The 17,160-nt window shown below is 48.1% G+C and overlaps 1 protein-coding gene across 3 annotated transcripts; it reads left to right on the forward strand.

The window, feature by feature from the left end:
* Positions 1 to 10,191: 10,191 nt before the first annotated feature.
* Positions 10,192 to 16,254, forward strand: LOC123164770 (phosphatidylinositol/phosphatidylcholine transfer protein SFH8). 3 transcript variants are annotated; one of them, XM_044582329.1, is made up of 15 exons: positions 10,192 to 10,462; positions 11,001 to 11,066; positions 11,183 to 11,453; positions 11,565 to 11,664; positions 11,747 to 12,013; positions 12,115 to 12,192; positions 12,269 to 12,370; positions 12,450 to 12,499; positions 12,638 to 12,737; positions 12,851 to 12,949; positions 13,031 to 13,150; positions 13,318 to 13,477; positions 15,013 to 15,377; positions 15,578 to 15,655; positions 15,738 to 16,254. In XM_044582329.1, the coding sequence occupies exons 2-15, from the start codon at positions 11,060 to 11,062 to the stop codon at positions 15,756 to 15,758; spliced, it is 1,818 nt and encodes a 605-aa protein (XP_044438264.1). In that variant the 5' UTR covers positions 10,192 to 10,462; positions 11,001 to 11,059; the 3' UTR covers positions 15,759 to 16,254. The 3 variants fall into 3 exon arrangements, with proteins under 3 accessions (XP_044438264.1, XP_044438266.1, XP_044438265.1); XM_044582331.1 differs by having other exon boundaries at positions 13,360 to 13,477; XM_044582330.1 differs by lacking the exon at positions 10,192 to 10,462 and adding an exon at positions 10,906 to 10,924.
* Positions 16,255 to 17,160: the final 906 nt, after the last annotated feature.

Here is a 17,160-nt window from a genome sequence, read left to right on the forward strand (position 1 = left end):
AGCAAATTGCTCTAACACTGACCGTTCTGCCCAAGTTGGGGCCACTCCTCTTAACTGAAGCCAAACAGACTGGAGTTCTGCATGAGATTCCATCTCTCCTTTCCACGCCTCAACATTGACTGAAACCCCATCAATCTCAGGCAGTCCAAAGTTGGGGTAGCCAGCAACTGTTTCTACAGGGATATGAGGGGGGAATTTGACTAGGAAAGTCCAGTTATCTAGCATCCTGATATGCCATGGCCAATTGGTTTTGTATATGCCAGAGAAGTTATGGGCTAGTTATTCTTTAGTAACCTGCCCAGCTTCTATGTAAACAATCCCAACATTTTTCCTGTTTCCAACATGCTGCTCATTGACATCTGGGACATCAATCTTGAAGAAACCTAAGCCTGAAGCTGCACTGCCCACATACTTAGCACAATTCCTAGGCTTCTTCCTAACTGGACAGTCATCTACCTTGTGTGTCACCATCTTGCAGATGAAACATGAAGGGGTTTTTGGGCATTGGGCCTTATGATGCCCAGGCTCTCCACATGTGTAGCAGGTAACATCACTGTAGTCACCTCCCGCAGAATCCTTGGCCTTGTTGACATTTTTGCTTTTGTTCTGTGGCTTCTTCTTCTTCTGCTGCTGAGCCTGACTGTTGTTATCTCTGTTGTTCTCTACTGCTGACTGCACCAGGGTAGCTTGCCCTTGCTTCCCCTGCATCTGCCCCTGAGGTGGTGCCTGCCCTTGGAATTGTGGACCTGACGCCCCCCCCCCTTGCTGGTGCAGCTGCTGATTCTGCATCTGACCTTGTCCCCAATTGCCTGGCGCTCCCCACTGGTTCATCATCGGTGGCGGCTGCATGAACGGCCCTTGGTACCATGGTGGAGGGGCACCCTGGAAGCCGAATCCGAAGGGGAATTGCTACTGCGGGGGGCCAAACTGCTGCTGCGCCCACTGGTTCTGCCCGCTCCCTCCGTGATCCGCTTGGTCCAGATGGCCATCTCCTCCCCTCTGGTTCCTATTCGGGTCGCGTCTGCCTCTCCCCCGACCACGCCCCTGAGCATCGTCCATCTCGATCAAATCTGAGAAGCTGGGCCGCTCCCCTTTCCACTCACTCGCAGAAATTGAAAAAGTGGGCACTGTAAGGCGGTGTCGATCTTGATCGCAGGCAGGGTGGCAGTCGGCGGCGGAGAAGGAGCGGCTGCGGAGGAGTGATTTCTCGATCCAGACGAGGACCGAGGGGGATTTAGGGTTTGTGGACGCGTCCCTCCCCCACAGCTGCCAAAAGTAAGCCCTGATGGCGTCCTCTTCTTCCTCACGTGGCTGCTCCACCTCAGCCCGCCCATCCACCTTTTGGCTCGGGCCACACCTCCTCCTCACTTTCTCACTGACTTGTGGGGCCTTGCACGACGTCCCTCTCGCAAAACAGAGGATCTCGCCGGCCTTGTCGACCAGCGTCTTCTCCGGTGAGGCCCTGGTCAGCCGCTTCCCAATTGAGTGCTGCTGAAGGTCTACTCCTTCTGGCGTCGCCCGAAACCCAGGATCCGCCGCCCACTTGAGCGGGGAACCAAGGACCCAGGCAGTTTGCTGGAGGCGTGGCGAACTCGAGATCTCTCCGGCGAAGCTCATCTGAGAGAGGGCTGGAGGGACCAGAACGCTCTCCACTTGGCTCTGCTCACCGGCGAGGAAGAGTTCATCTCCGCGCGCGCCCACGCAATCACCTCCTCTGGCGAGGTTTCCTCCCCCACCATCATCCGCTCCATCTCTTCCTCCGACGCCTCTACGCAGATCCGTGTGACGAGCTTGATCGTTGAGTCTTCCCTGGAAGGTAGCCGCATCGTCCTCCTCATACGCGCGCGATGCATCTCCTCCGCCATTTCCCCATCGTACCGCGCCCCTCTCTCCCTCCTCTCCATGGCGAGCCAACGGGAGAGGGGGAGAGGTCAGCGCGACCGATAGGAGAGCTGCGGTGCGCCGGCGTGCGGGGTTTGACGGCGGGATCTGCCGGATCTGGTGGCTACGGTGGTAGGTGGATGGGGCGAGGCAGGTTGCGTGTGGGAGAGCTAGACCGAGAGCGGCCATCTCATGGTTGCAAGTTAACATCAGGCAAAATCTAAGGAAGAAGATCATCGATAGTGAATCATGCCCACTCTGTTCACATGCACAAGAATCGAGAGATCTCCTTTTCTTTTCGTGTCCTTTGCACAAAGAGTTTGGGAGCAGATCAATATAACACTCAAAACACCTTTTACCACTTGTTTTAGCTGCATCCAGGTAGCTAGCCGATGGTTTTTCGCTTAGTGCTCGCAGGGTCGTCACACCCAAGCCCCACCGATGCTGGGTGACTGGGTCGGGTCCCGTCCGCCTCGGAGACCACTCGCTCCTGTTGCCCGTGCAGCGTGCACGGCAGCTAGCGCAGCGCCCCTAGTGCTGGTCCAGCGGGCACGCACACACGGCGGGGCACCGGCCGGGGCGCGGCGCAGCCCTCCCTGGTCACACTGGCACGACCACGGCCGGCAAGCTTTGACGACCAAATAATGGTGTCCCTCTTGCTTTCGTCCTCGGTGCGCTCTGGGCCGTCCGCATACGTGCACCACGTTTCCGGCCTCGACCCATCTCTTCTCCCCTCTTCTTCTTGGAGCTCCCTCTCCTCCCGCACACTTCGTCTATGATCGATCCATATCCATCCTGCCTCTCCGTCGCTGCGCCTGCGTCTCCTGTCTCCCCTCGCTTTTCAGTAATCAGGAGACGGGGCGAAGGAGACGATGCTACAGTGTGTATGCGTACGCAATTGGGAGGGACGTACAAGTAGGACGGCGTTCGTAAACCTGCCGTGCCCGGCAGCCAAAGAGAGAGTGGATGAGCAACTGGCTTTGCTAATCCAACAAAGAACGTGCGTTGGTTAAATAGCTCACCGCCTCACCTCACAATCACATGGCATGCAGGAGCTCTCCCCGTCACACACAACCTACACCTGCGTCGGCAACGCGGTGCTTCCCTTGGTTGATAAGAATCTAGCCTACCACAACGCCGTATATTTTGAAACGGAGGCAGTACCTAGTTTAGGATGAACGCATTTCATGAATTGTTGAGTATAAGAAATTACTCAGGTTCAAAAACACTACTGTATATTACTAGTAGCTTCCGGCAATTATAGTACCCCCTTCAGCTTTGTATTAAATCAGCCACACCTATTTTGAGACCGAGGAAGTGTGTGATTAGATGGAACATTTTGTATATGCATTGTGGTTGTATATTGATGCATTGCGTCAGCCTTCTTTCTAAAAGCAAAGAAAAGGCTTGGTTTGCGTAAAAAGAAATGGTTATAGGTGATCTAATCGCCAGCGGAATCTGCACGTAGGAAACGATTCTCTTGCTGACTAGTTTAATTCCAGGAAAGCTCAAAAGTTGGTTCTTTCTTTCGATCAGCCTTCGCACTTAAGGAAGTTATTAGGTCCACTTGTATGCTGCTTTAACTTAATATAGTTAAGCCAAAAATAGATCTTGCTTGGAAGCAATGTAGCGCCCTCTGGAAACCCCCAACCTTTAGACAGCAGAGACCTTTTCTTTAGAAGAAACACGGTATAAACATACAAGCTCACATATACACATGAACACTTACCTTTATTAACGCGCACACACGCACGCCTTACATCTATAAGCATCTTCGAGAGAGGAGAGCTGGCATATCTTAAGGTTGAGAAAGTCATCACATGTGTCTCGTACTTGATGGAACGTCGCATCCCAGTAAACAAACAACAACGGGAAACAAAAATAAATCCAACAAACTATGATGGGTTGATTCCACCATAAGAAACCTAACCATTTGAGCCAAATTTAACGCCAAATTTGATTAGCTACCAACAAATCTTGGGTGCGGATAGTGAGCAGCCGGGACTTACATGCGACTCGACTATACACCGTATGTTTGGACATTCAATGATGGATTGAGCCCGATAGACTCGTCAGGCGTAAACTGTTTCTCGCAATAGCAGGTATTGTTAGCTATCGTTAATAGTTGTCACGGTGTCCTGCAAAAATTGCGCTTGAGTTGCGTTTGCATTGTTACGTTGTTTGTAGAAACATTGTACCATCGACGCGATGGCTCATGATTAATACGCACTCTCCACGTTCCATAATATAAGACGTTTTTGCAAACTAAAATAGCAAAAAAAATCATCTTATATTGTGGGACGAAGGGAGCAATATTTAATTTTGGAATGTTGTCATGACATTGATCACCTGTAGGGTGCATTGGACAACCCATTGAAATTAGCACATGTTGAGACAACAAGTAGTTACTCCCACCGTGGAAGAGATTCTGTTTTTTGGGGGGATTTTGAGATATCAAACTTGGGTATCTGATCTAGCTTCGTGTGAAATTTCATGAAAAATATATCTAGAACCGTATTTGTGGCAAAAAAGACAAAAAAGTCCTATGTATAGGAAAAATTTGTTTGGATGGATTTTAATTCGGACATTATTTCTTTCACAACAGATATGTTTCCTAGTATCTGAAGGAAATATGCCCTAGAGGCAATAATAAAGTTATTATTTATTTCCTTATTTCATGATAAATGTTTATTATTCATGCTATAATTGTATTAAACGGAAACTTAGTACATGTGTGAATACATAGACAAACAGAGTGTCCCTAGTATGCCTCTACTTGACTAGCTCGTTGATCAAACATGGTTAAGTTTCTAGCCATAGACATGTGTTGTCATTTGATGAACGGGATCACATCATTAGAGAATGATGTGATGGACAAGACCCATTCATTAGCTTAGCATTATGATCGTTTCAGTTTCATTGCTACTGCTTTCTTCATGACTTATACATGTTCCTCAGACTATGAGATTATGCAACTCCCGAATACCGGAGGAGCACCTTGTGTGCTATCAAACGTCACAACGTAACTGGGTGATTATAAAGATGCTCTACAGGTGTCTTCGAAGGTGTTTGTTGGGTTGGCATAGATCGAGATTAGGATTTCTCACTTCGTGTATCGGAGAGGTATCTCTGGGCCCTCTCGGTAATGCACATCATTATAAGCCTGGCAAGCAATGTGACTAATGAGTTAGTTGCGAGATGATGCATTACGGAACGAGTAAAGAGACTTGCCGGTAACGAGATTGAACTAGGTATTGAGATACCGACGATCGAATCTCGGGAAAGTAACATACCGATGACAAAGGGAACAACGTATGTTGTTATGCGGTTTGACCGATAAAGATCTTCGTAGAATATGTAGGAACGAATATGAGCATCCAGGTTCCGCTATTGGTTATTGACCGGAAGTGAGTCTCGGTCATGTCTACATAGTTCTCGAACCCGTAGGGTCCGCACGCTTAACGTTCGATGACGATCGGTATTATGAGTTTATGTGTTTTGATGTACCGAAGATTGTTCGGAGTCCCGGATGTGATCACGGACATGACGAGGAGTCTCGAAATGGTCGAGACATAAAGATCGATATATTGGAAGGCCGTGTTTGGACACCGGAATGGTTCCGGGTGAGTTCGGGCATTTACCGGAGTACCGGGGGGTTACCGGAACCCCCGGGGAGTCATTGGGCCTTAATGGGCCTTAGTGGGAGAGAGGAGGAGGCGGCCAAGGTGGGGGCGCGCCCCCCAAGCCCAATCCGAATTGGGATGGGGGGCCGGCCCCCCTTTCCTTCTCCCTCTCTCCTGCTTCCTTCTTCTCCTACTCCAACTAGGGAAAAGGGGAATCCTACTCCCACCAGGAGTAGGACTCCCCCCTTTGGCGCGCCATGAGAGGACCGGCCCTCCCTCCTCCACTCCTTTATATACGGGGGAGGGGGGCACCCCATAGACACACAAGTTGATTGTTTAGCCGTGTGCGGTGCCCCCCTCCACAGATTTCCACCTCGGTCATATCGTTGTAGTGCTTAGGCGAAGCCCTGCATCGGTAACTTCATCATCACCGTCATCACGCCGTCGTGCTGACGAAACTCTCCCTCGACCTCAGCTGGATCTAGAGTTCATGGGACGTCACCGAGCTGAACGTGTGCAGATCGCGGAGGTATCGTACTTTCGGTACTAGGATCGGTCGGATCGTGAAGACGTACGACTACATCAACCGCGTTGTCATAACGCTTTTGCTTTTGGTCTACGAGGATACGTGGACAACACTCTCCCTCTCGTTGCTATGCATCACCTAGATGGATCTTGCGTGTGCGTAGGAATTTTTTTGAAATTACTGCGTTCGCCAACAGTATTTTTTCATAAAACTTCGCACGGGAGTACATTGGGAACCTAGGTTTGATATCCCTAAATTTCAGATTTTTTTTAATTTTTTGGTATTTTTCTCTACTCCTAATGGATGAGTTGGTGAATCGTCTTCGCGGTTTATTTTCGCTGTTTTTTTTTCCGTCTCTCCTCTCACCCTGGTCCGCGATTTATTTTCGCTGGTTTTTTCTCGTCTCTCCTCCCACCACCCCCTCCCACCCTGGTCCATCGGTTTATTTTTCTCCCCACTCTTTATTACAACCAGAACTTTCCTAACGTATAACAAATCACGGATCTAACTTCCTTAAATTATGCAAATCAATCGATTCCTTTTATTGGTTCAATTTGTCTTAGGAAACAAATAACAGATTTTCAGGAAACAAATAATACATTTTAATCTAACTTCCTTAAACTATGCAAATCAATCGATTCCTTTTATTGGTTCAATTTGTCTTAGGAAACAAATAACAGATTTTCAGGAAACAAATAATACATTTTAATCTAACTTCCTTAAACTATGCAAATCAATCGATTCCTTTTATTGGTTCAATTTGTCTTAGGAAACAAATAACAGATTTTCAGGAAACAAATAATACATTTTAATCTAACTTCCTTAAACTATGCAAATCAATCGATTCCTTTTATTGGTTCAATTTGTCTTAGGAAACAAATAACAGATTTTCAGGAAACAAATAATACATTTTAATCTAACTTTCCTAACTTATCTAGATCAATCGATTTCTTTTATTAGTGAAATTTGTTTTAGGAAACAAATAACAGACACGTCACAACTTTCCTCCCAATAAATAGTTTCTTAACATTTGCAAACTTTCCTAATCAGACACGTCACAAACGGGCAGGTACTGATATCACATTACCAAACAATAAAATCCCATTTGCATAGAAATCAGTTCAAAAATCCTAACTTTCCTAAATTTTTACCTTTCCTTGATAACAACCAATATTTCCTATGTTTTCCACCTATTGAAGGAGATCACCCCTCCATCGATATTAGCATTTTTGAACTGAGATCTCTGGGTTATGATTTTTTTTGCGATTCTTTCCAATTGTGACCTCTCCTTCCGCTCCGGCTCCTTCTCGCATAAACACCTCCACCACAGCCAGGTGACACCGCCCAGACCTCCTGCCTCTCCACACCTTCTCCGCCACCTCCTTCTCGTACTCCATTAACAATCCCTCCGCCACATTTGTCCACAGCGGTGTCGAGGGCATGGCGCAGCAGCGTACCAGCGGTAGAGCAGCGCATAGCAGCAGGAAGCAACACGCAGCAGGCGAGGCGAGCGGCCGACGGTGGAGGGCAGAGATGCGGCCGACGTGGCTGAGGGGGGCGGCCGGCAGAAGATGGCCACGACTGGAGGCGACGCGAGGTAGGGGCGCGACAGCGGGGCGACCGAAGGGATAGGCGACAGCAAACGGGGCGAGTGCAGCCAGCGAGAGTGTGGCGCGCGGCCAGGGTGTGTGTCGCGCGGGGCACAGTGGTGCAGTGGCTGCGGCGAGCGCGACGGCAGCGGCGGGTGCGACCGACGCGGTGTAGCACGGGCGTGGGCATGGAGAGGGAGTGGCCCCGCGGGCGCGAAAGAAGAGCGGCAGGCTCGAGCATGGGCGTGCATAGGAGCGGGCATGTGCCACGGGGTCAATCCGAGGAGCTCGGTGGCTACCCCTGCAATCGCCATGGCAGACGGCGGTTCTCGGCCACGGCGAAATACCTAACGAGAGGGGAAACAGGGGAAAGGCAAGAGGAGATCATGGCGGTGTCAATGGCGCCATAGGGGAAGACATGGGAGCTCGGGGCGGCGCGGATCGAACGGCAATGTCGCAGTGGCCCAAGGTTGAGGAAGACGGCAGCGACGTCGATGCAGGGGTGCTGGACTTGATCTCGTTGGCGCAGACGAAGTAGCGAAGGCGTTCGGAGCTCCTCGACAAGCTCCTAGCCCGCAGGGAGGGCAGTGGCCATGTGGACGGGGTCGGTCATGGTGGCCGTGGCGTCTGACTTCGTCCAGATCGACGGGATCGAGCGAGCGAGGAGGAGAAGTGGATTTGGGAGGGGCGTAGAGGAGGAGTGAGGCCATGGGGGCAGGGGAGGGAGGGTGTCACCCTTATCCATTCCCCTTTGATGCCAGCGAGGTGGTCGGGCGGGAGCCCGGTCTGTAGCGACGCGGCTCGGGAACAGGAGAAGACGACCGCGGGGGGACTGGACCGCTGAGCCGGTTCGGTGGCAAGGCCCGGGGGGCAGGGCGAATCCCCTTTTACATCGTCCTTTTGGTTTTTCAATGTATTCTGATATGTTTCTCCTTTTTAACACTGTTTTCTATTTATTCTTATCAACTAAATGATCTCTACTCCTAATGTCTCAGTTGGTAGTCTCCGTTCCGGGTTTATTTTCGTCCCACCTCCCGAGTGAGGGAGAGGGGGAGAGAGAGTGAGGAAGAGGGAGGGAGAGGGTGTGTGTGTGAGAGAATTTGATGGTAAAAAAGACCGCCAATGTCACTTAATATGTATGAGAATATTAAATATAATATTAACATAATTGATATTGAACTTTTAAAATTAATATGGCCCCGTTGCAACGCACGGGCGTTCTTCTAGTCACATTTAATATTCGTATAGGGATGAGCTCCTGTGTATTTTCCCTCCCGCCATCCCATAACAGAAGAACGTTTTTCAAGCTAGCACAAAGTTTGAAAACGTTCTTATATTATGGAAACGGAGGGAGTATGACACAATTTAAAAGATCCATCCAACGGTTATGATCTGCTTGGGTCAATTTGAAAAGAGTTATAGGATCTTATATGTATAGTTTTATGAATCCTAGTATGTAACAAATAATGATTTGAGCAATCTATTTTCCACTCTAATAATATGTATTGCTTTGAAAGACATATATTTTTATTTTACCACTCTAATAATGTTAATAAAATATTTTATAACTACATAGTAGTAATCAACTTGAACAACTAGAGAATACCCCGCACGTTGCTGCGGGAATCGATTGCAATATATTTCAGTGATTTGATTGTAAGAAGCTTTTATCATTGAATTAATAGTATATGAACTAAATCTAAAAATATATATTGTATTTGATTATTGTGTAGTCAGAAAATATTTTGAATATAAGTAGCATAACGTAATGGAGAATTTTTTTCATGCATGTTGAGTGGACCTTTGATGAGGTGGCATGTGTGGTGAGGTGAAAGGTGTGTATGAAATCAACTAATAATGGAAAGCTTTTTCTCATGCATGTAGTGGTGGGCTTTTGATGAGGTGGCATGTGTGCATGTTGAGATAAATAAGATAGTGGGGATCAACTTCTTATGTATATAGGATTCATATGTATTTTCACCTTTTCAGCAATGCGCGTGAAGCGGTAATAAATAGGGTCCATTAAATAAAAGCAAAATATTTCATGTTTATGTAAGATTTTCTAGCATATCTCTATTTGGAGTGCAATATTGCGCTTTTAGTATGGTGTATATATAATATTGCATTTATTTCATATCTCAATTTTGTTGCTTTCCGTTCTTACCAAGTTTAAGCACCCCAAACATGATATTCTTTCTTTTTCCCGCAAAAAAAACATGATATTCTTTTGGAGTAAAACAAAAGGCAAGTAGATAAACATGATGTGCCCATATCTCTTTTGGATACATCTGTAGTACTAACTCCCATTGATCCACCACCACTAAGTCCCATTTCGATACGCCCCGGGGCGTTTACAAGCGAATCAAAGCCTCTCAATGCCTGAGGCACTAATGGCAGGAGATTAACACCCCTTTTTGCATGGATCATCTTTAAAAAGCATTAATGGAACGGGATAATATCTCCGGACCCAAAAGGCATGCTACAAAACGTAGGAAGAAGTGGTCCATCCCACCCGAAAGCAACGCCCCACATTTCTCGGCGAGAAGAGAACGGAATGGCCATCTCGTAGGGCCATTCCCGTACCCCCATCCCCCGGAGTATATACCCACATCCACCGTATACCCTACGCCAAAATACGAATAAATAAGGGTAATACCACTACCGGCGGCCACTCCCCTTCAGTTACCTACCCCGAGGAGCATACCGAGCCGAGAGAGGTGGGAGAGAGACAGAGGCAGCAGAGCTCCACCCGAGGGGAGAAGGAAAAGAAAGCTCCGGCCTCGCCCCTCCCGCCTGCTGTCCCAAGCCCCAAGCCAAGATTCTCTCGTTGCATCGCCGTAAATGTATGTATCTCCCCCGCTCCTTCCGTCCCTCATCCATCAGAAATCTGGAATCCTACGCTTCTTCTTCTTCCTCCGTGCGCGTCGTTTCCTTTGGTTTCTTGGATCTGCCTCGGCGAGGGGAGAAGGTGGCTTGGGTTCCATTTTCTTTGTTTATCTTCTTGTTCTTGCGCCTTTTTTTGGGTAGGGATTCGGGCTGTCATGTCAGGTTCGATCTCCGCCTTTTTTTCCTTCTTCTGTTCGGGAGGGCTCCTTCCTAGGATTGAAATAAATGAGATGCTGTTTCTCTGCGCGGAATTTATTGCGGCGCCCGCTTGCTTGCTTTTAGTGGCCAATGCAGGTTCCCCTCCTGGCCCTGCGAACTGCAAATCGTTTCTCTTCGCCATTTGCTCCGCTGCCCCCTTCCGTTTCTCTGCTCAGATCTGTGGCGCAGCGCAGGGTTTACTCCCGCCTGCCACAACAAATGTGTGTTCTTTTTTAAGTCCTCCTTTTCTGCTTCTTGAAACTGACTGGCAATCCTTTGGAATTTCTTCTCCCGCAGAGCGCCATTCGAACGCGGGTTCCGAGCTGGTGTCCAAGAAGTTGAATTTGGAGGTGAAAATGTCGGGTAAGAACGAGCTCTTCTGCCGTTGCGGTGTCCGCGTCGTCCTTCTTGCGTTGCGTCTTCTTCTTTCTTGGGGGGAAGTGTGTGTGAGGCGCCGCTCTCTCTCTCTCTCTCTGCAGTGATCCATGCCGACGACATCGAGATATCGCTGTGCGACGGCAACTCGGAGGACGAGCGCCGCCGCCGGAAGATAGGGTCGCTGCGCCGGAAGGCCATCCACGCGCTCAAGAAACGCGGCAGGCGTCGCGTCGACTTCCGCTTCCCGCCGGCCATCTCCATCGAGGACGTCCGCGATGCCGAGGAGGAGCGCGCCGTCTCCGCCTTCCGTGAGCGTCTGGCCGCGCACGGCCTCCTGCCCGAAAAGCACGACGACTACCACATGATGCTAAGGTCCTGTCAGCAAACCATCACCCCTTATCCTTTTGTTTTTGCCCTGTGATGTTTGGATAGCTCTGTGAAATGCCAGGATCTGAAACCCGCCGTATGAATGTTGTGATGCAGGTTCTTGAAGGCGAGGAAGTTCGACGCCGAGAAGGCAATGCAGATGTGGGCAGACATGCTGCGATGGAGGAAAGAGTTTGGGGCCGACACAATACTTGAGGTGATCACACTGACCTGCAACAAGCATGCAGAACAAGGAGTCTCTGCTTTACGCCTAACATTCGACCCGTTCGTGTGGTCAGGATTTTGAGTTTGATGAACTGGATGAGGTGCTGTGCCACTACCCACAGGGATACCATGGCGTCGACCGAGAAGGCCGGCCGGTGTACATCGAGAGGCTCGGCAAGGTCGACCCTAACAAGCTCATGCAGATCACCTCTGTGGACAGGTACATCAAGTACCATGTGCAGGAGTTTGAGAGGGCCTTCAGAGAGAAGTTCCCTGCCTGCACATTGGCTGCCAAGAGACACATTGACTCCACCACCACCATCTTGGATGTCCAGGGTGTGGTATGTGAATCATCCTTCTTGGTCTACGCTTGTATGTCTTGATCTGTTTGTTAAAGTTTTGTTGAATGTGTTTTCATCAATGTCTTTTTTGTCATGTGCAGGGTTTTAAGAATTTCTCCAAGACTGCAAGGGAGCTAGTACATCGCATGCAGAAGATAGACAGCGACTATTATCCTGAGGTAATTTTGCGGCGCAATGCTTCATGCTAGTGTTTTGGCATGGTGGAGCGATGGTTCTAAAGTCATAAAACTGCAGACGTTGCATCAAATGTTTGTTGTAAATGCGGGCAGTGGGTTCAAGTTGATCTGGAACAGTGTGAAGGGCTTCCTTGACCCAAAAACTTCATCCAAGATTCATGTAAGCACTATGGATTATTTGTCAGGATCATGCCAGTCCATTTGAGCGTCAATTAATTTTTTAACCTTTATTAATGCAGGTTCTTGGTTCGAATTACCAGAGTCGACTTCTTGAAGTAATTGACCCAAGGTCAGTGTAAATTCATGCTGTGGAACAAGTTTTAATCTTAATCCTTACCCATTTCATTTTCTTGTGAATTGTGATACATACTTCGGCCTGTTCTCTGCATTCTGCAACATTTTAACAATAGTTGTGTGCTCCTCTCAGTGAGTTGCCAGAGTTTCTTGGTGGTTCATGCACCTGCATTGACAAAGGAGGTTGTCTTGGGTCTAACAAGGGGCCATGGAATGATCCTTATATCTTGAAGGTATTTTTGGCACTCTAATTATGTGAAAGTCTTTATCTGTGTACTGCTTATGTTTTTTTACATTCTGATTGATTATATTTTTACCACTCTACTTATACATGTACTATTTGTAGCTGATACACAATCTGGAGGCTGGTTCTGTGAGGGATATCAAGCCAGTTTCTGAAGGCGAAGAAAGAAGCGATTCTTCTCTTCGATTGGAACAGTTGAAGGCAAGATTATGAAATAATACTTCACATTCAAGCTATAATCTGGCCGATTGCTGCTTCTAACTTCGTATGTGTTACTTACAGTGGCAAGGCATGATGAGTGACACATCAAATGCTGAATCAGGGTCGGATGTTGATGACTTTGGATCCTCATTTATTCCGAAAGGTGCTGAGTATGGCTGCCTCACTCCAGTCCATGAGGAAGTGAGTTCACTGCTTTATTCTTGCTTCGTACGAATCTGATTAGCTTTGTTCTATTTGGCTTTCTATAGCATTTAAAGCCATGCTATGCCTACCACAACTTACTTTAATCGTTTATGTGAAACCTTCTACATGTGGGTTGTTTTCAGTATTTATTATACTTGCTGTAGGTAAAGGGCATAGATTCAACTTACTATGTCTGTTACGAACAGAGTTCCCTGGAAACGTCTCTTGAAACTGGTAGGAGACAGCGACGAACTACTGAAATTGTGCCAAAACAACTAGCTGATAACCGGCAATTTCCCACCAATGGAAGCCCTCGTGATTTAGGTACCATCTGTTCCCTTGCATTTTTCTTATTTAACTCTATCCTATTAATTGTTATGCAGCTTGCAATTCTTGTTATATATTTAGTTCCCTATATATGCTGTATAGTATTTGGTTGGTTGCTCTAGCCCAACGTTTACGAGTCGGAGAGTCGACGAGTCGTTCCAAGGTTGAGACTCATAGACTAGTCTAGACTAGTGCGAGACTAGTCGACATGGTACTGTAGCACTGAACTTACAGTACATAACTAATAATACCTAGTAGTAGTATGTAGTATTACACTATATAAGTATACAAGTACAGTATACAATTTAAACAAGCAAAGTGGAGTCACTGAGGCAGAGCAGCACCAGCAACTAGCAGCAAGCACAGCAGCACCAGCAGTCTATCTGCGAGCAGAGCAGCACCAACAGCAAGCAGAGCAGCACCAGCAGTCCAGCAGCGGAGCAGAGCAACAGCAGCGGCAAGCCAAGAAGAAAGAGGAGGAGAAAGGAGGGGCAAGGCAGAGCAGCACCAGCAGTCCAGCAGCGAGGCAGAGCAGCACTGAGGCTCACCTGCCTGAAGAGGAGAAGAGCACGAGGGGCCGGCGGCGCGAGGAGGGGCGCGAGACGAAGGAGCAGGAGGGGCGCGAGACGAAGGCGATGGTGGAGCTTCAGATCCGCGACGTGGGGCCGGCGACGGTGGAGCTTCAGATCCGCGGCGGCGGGCGTCCAGCGGCCGGCGGCGCGAGGAGGGCTCGACGGGCGCGTCCAGCAGCCGGCGGCGCGTCCAGGTGAGGAGGGGAAAGAAAGGATTAGGTCTCCCGCGGGATGAGGCATCGTAAACTCCCCCAGTTTTTTGAGTCGTTCGACTCGAACATGTCGACTAGTCTGGACCAGTCATCGACTAATCGATGACTGGCTCGACTCGTACAAGTAGTCTACACGAGAAACCGAGTCGACAGCCAGTTTGCGACTCATAGACTAGTCGAGCGACTAGTCTAGACTAGTCGAGCGACTAGTCTAGACTACTCGTTCGACTCGTAATCGTTGCTCTAGCCTAAGATTCAAGATAATTGTCTGTTCGTCTATTTGACCAAAATAATCTGTGTTGCTTGAACTCCAAGAGCTGCATTGTTTGTTTCTCAGTTGCATGAACAATGCATCCATAGAACTATAGGCAGAAGTAAAAATGGCATTGCAATGCTAGATGCCTAGGTTGTGCGTGCTAGATTCCTAGATGGAAGATTGGACGGCATAGGCATAAAACACTTAAAATTCTGACCGGAAAGAATGAAGTACAGGTCATTGGTATACCTGCCAGGGAACTGTTGCCCTGTGTTATGTACTCCTAGAGGACTGTTTCATTTAATGTACCATACAGTACATTGTTTGTTGATATTTACTGATGAATCTATTTGCCTCCTTGGTGATAGTATACTTGCACGAAGTTACTGCTTTATCTATCCTTGGTGCTATTTATGAATCCATCAATTGATCCAGTTGGCAAGTGTTGATCTTCCTCATTGTTGTTGATTTTGTTTGTTCTACTAATGGCAGGGAGCAATGCTGGCAAACTTGATGGTTCAATCGTCCGATGGGGCTTTGAAAATCTTGTTAAAGTTGTGACAGCCTTAATCAAGCTATTCTCCTTTTTCAAGCTTTTCATCTCTAGTAGAGCACTGCGGAGGCTTGAAAACGCCGGTCCATCCACGGTGCCAGTCCCAGCTGCAGAGAAGCCGCAGCCCCGAACCATCGGTGCTGATGAGATGAGTGCTTGCTTACAGCGCATTGAAAATCTTGAGTCTGTGTGCAACCATCTTGCAAGCAAGCCACCAGAGATGCCTGAGGACAAGGAGCAACAGTTACTGAACTCGTTCGAGCGCATCAGATCCATCGAGGCCGACCTGGAGAGGACCAAAAGAGTAAGTTTTATGCTGCACTGTTGCTTTTATTGAATCACAGACTCTTGAGAGTTCTGAGTTGGCCATGTGTCTCAAAGCATCTTCATTGCATGGATGTGGTGAAGATAGCTAGTTTTTCTCTTCTCAAAGCTATTTTGGAGCAATCGCTTCTTTGTGGATGCATGCATTGTGGTTTATGCAAGCGTTGGTGAATTGATCAGGCACTGCATGCGACGGTGGCAAAGCAGAATTCGTTGGCGGAGACTCTGGAAGCTGTACAGGAGTCGTCGAGAGTCAAGGTACGCCGTCGACAGTTAGACTTCACCGAACCGATTGTATTCCGAAATGAACCAGGGCTTACCCCAATGCTTGCCTGTGCAGAGGAGGCTGTTCTGCTCATAGGACGACCTGACCTGATCTGGTCCGAGGCACCGACCATGTCGACTACATTAACAGTGAAGCTGCCAGCGCCATTTTTGACCTCCCCGTCCGGCTCGAGAGAACGGCGAAAGAGAAGATAGCATACGACGATGCTCGTCGCTTCCTTTCGGAACATCAGCTCTCCTTTTATTTTTTGGTTATTAGTTCATATTTTGAGCCCGGTTGCCCCTCCCTCGCTCCCCTTTCCCTGGTGAACGCAGTGCAGCGCAACGTGCTATGTTTTTTGTTGGCCAAAAGTGTATTAAGTCTGTGCGGCTGCCTTTGCGTTCCACTGGGGGCGGAGGGCGGGAATGCAATCCGTCGAGGTTTGACTGACCCGAAAGAACAGCGAGCGACAGGCTTTAGCGCTGAACTGATGATGTCTGTGTAAATGGTAGGGGCACTGCCACCTCTGATCTGATGTGAACTGAACTGATGATAGGTTATTGTGATGGGAATGCAGAGGCTCGGGTCTCCAGAAATCTCGTGATCTCTCCCGACATGGCTGCGTGGGTTGATGCTGTTGGCCCGTACGAATCTTGCACGGTCTTTTAGTACAGGGCAGTGGGCTTGGCAGGGCACGGCACGGCACGCCCTAGTGCGTGACCCGGATTCCACGGCCTCCGCTTTGTTGCGCGCGCACCAAGTTGCCGGCTGCACTGGGCGCGCCAGCTGCCATAGGTGCCGTGGTCTTTGATGCGGTTAGAGCATCTCCACTTGCGGCTCCAAATGACTCCTAGGGCAGTTTTTTTGGCCGGCGCTGAAAAAACTCCCTAGTCGCCCTCACAAGGCGTCGAATTCTGCCGGTTCGGCTCGTTTTTTGGCCCGGCGATCCTAGGCCGAACCCTATAGGGCGTAGCATGCGCTGCGAACGAAGCGAGCGCGCACCCCCCTTCTGGGCCGGCCCATGTGCTGCCGGAACGCCGCTTGTTTTTTTGGGGATGTTTCCTTTTCCTTTTTCTTTTTCTTTTTTCCAATAATTCCGGATATCAAAAGGTCCTAAATTTCAGAAAAGTTGCTAATTTTGAATAAAACAATCATGATTTAAAAAAAATCATGATTTCCACAAAGATGCTCCGTAATTCAAAAATTGTTCATGAATTTGGCAAAAAAGTTCACAAATTTTAAAAAAGTTCATGAATTTAAAACAATGTTCATGAATTTAAAACAATGTTCATGATTTCAAAAAAAATGTTCGTCAAACTGAAAAATCTTCACAAAATAACTAAATCATGATTACAGAAAAATGCTCTGGAATTCAAAAACTGGTCAAGAATTTGCAATAAAATGTTCATAATTTAATAAATTCAAACAAATGTTCGCTAATTCCAAAAATGTTCACGAATTTGGAAAAAAATGTTCACGAATTTAGAAAAAATGTTCC

Source organism: Triticum aestivum, chromosome 7D (assembly GCF_018294505.1).
Source record: "Triticum aestivum cultivar Chinese Spring chromosome 7D, IWGSC CS RefSeq v2.1, whole genome shotgun sequence".
In the NCBI taxonomy this organism is placed as follows: Eukaryota; Viridiplantae; Streptophyta; class Magnoliopsida; order Poales; family Poaceae; genus Triticum; species Triticum aestivum.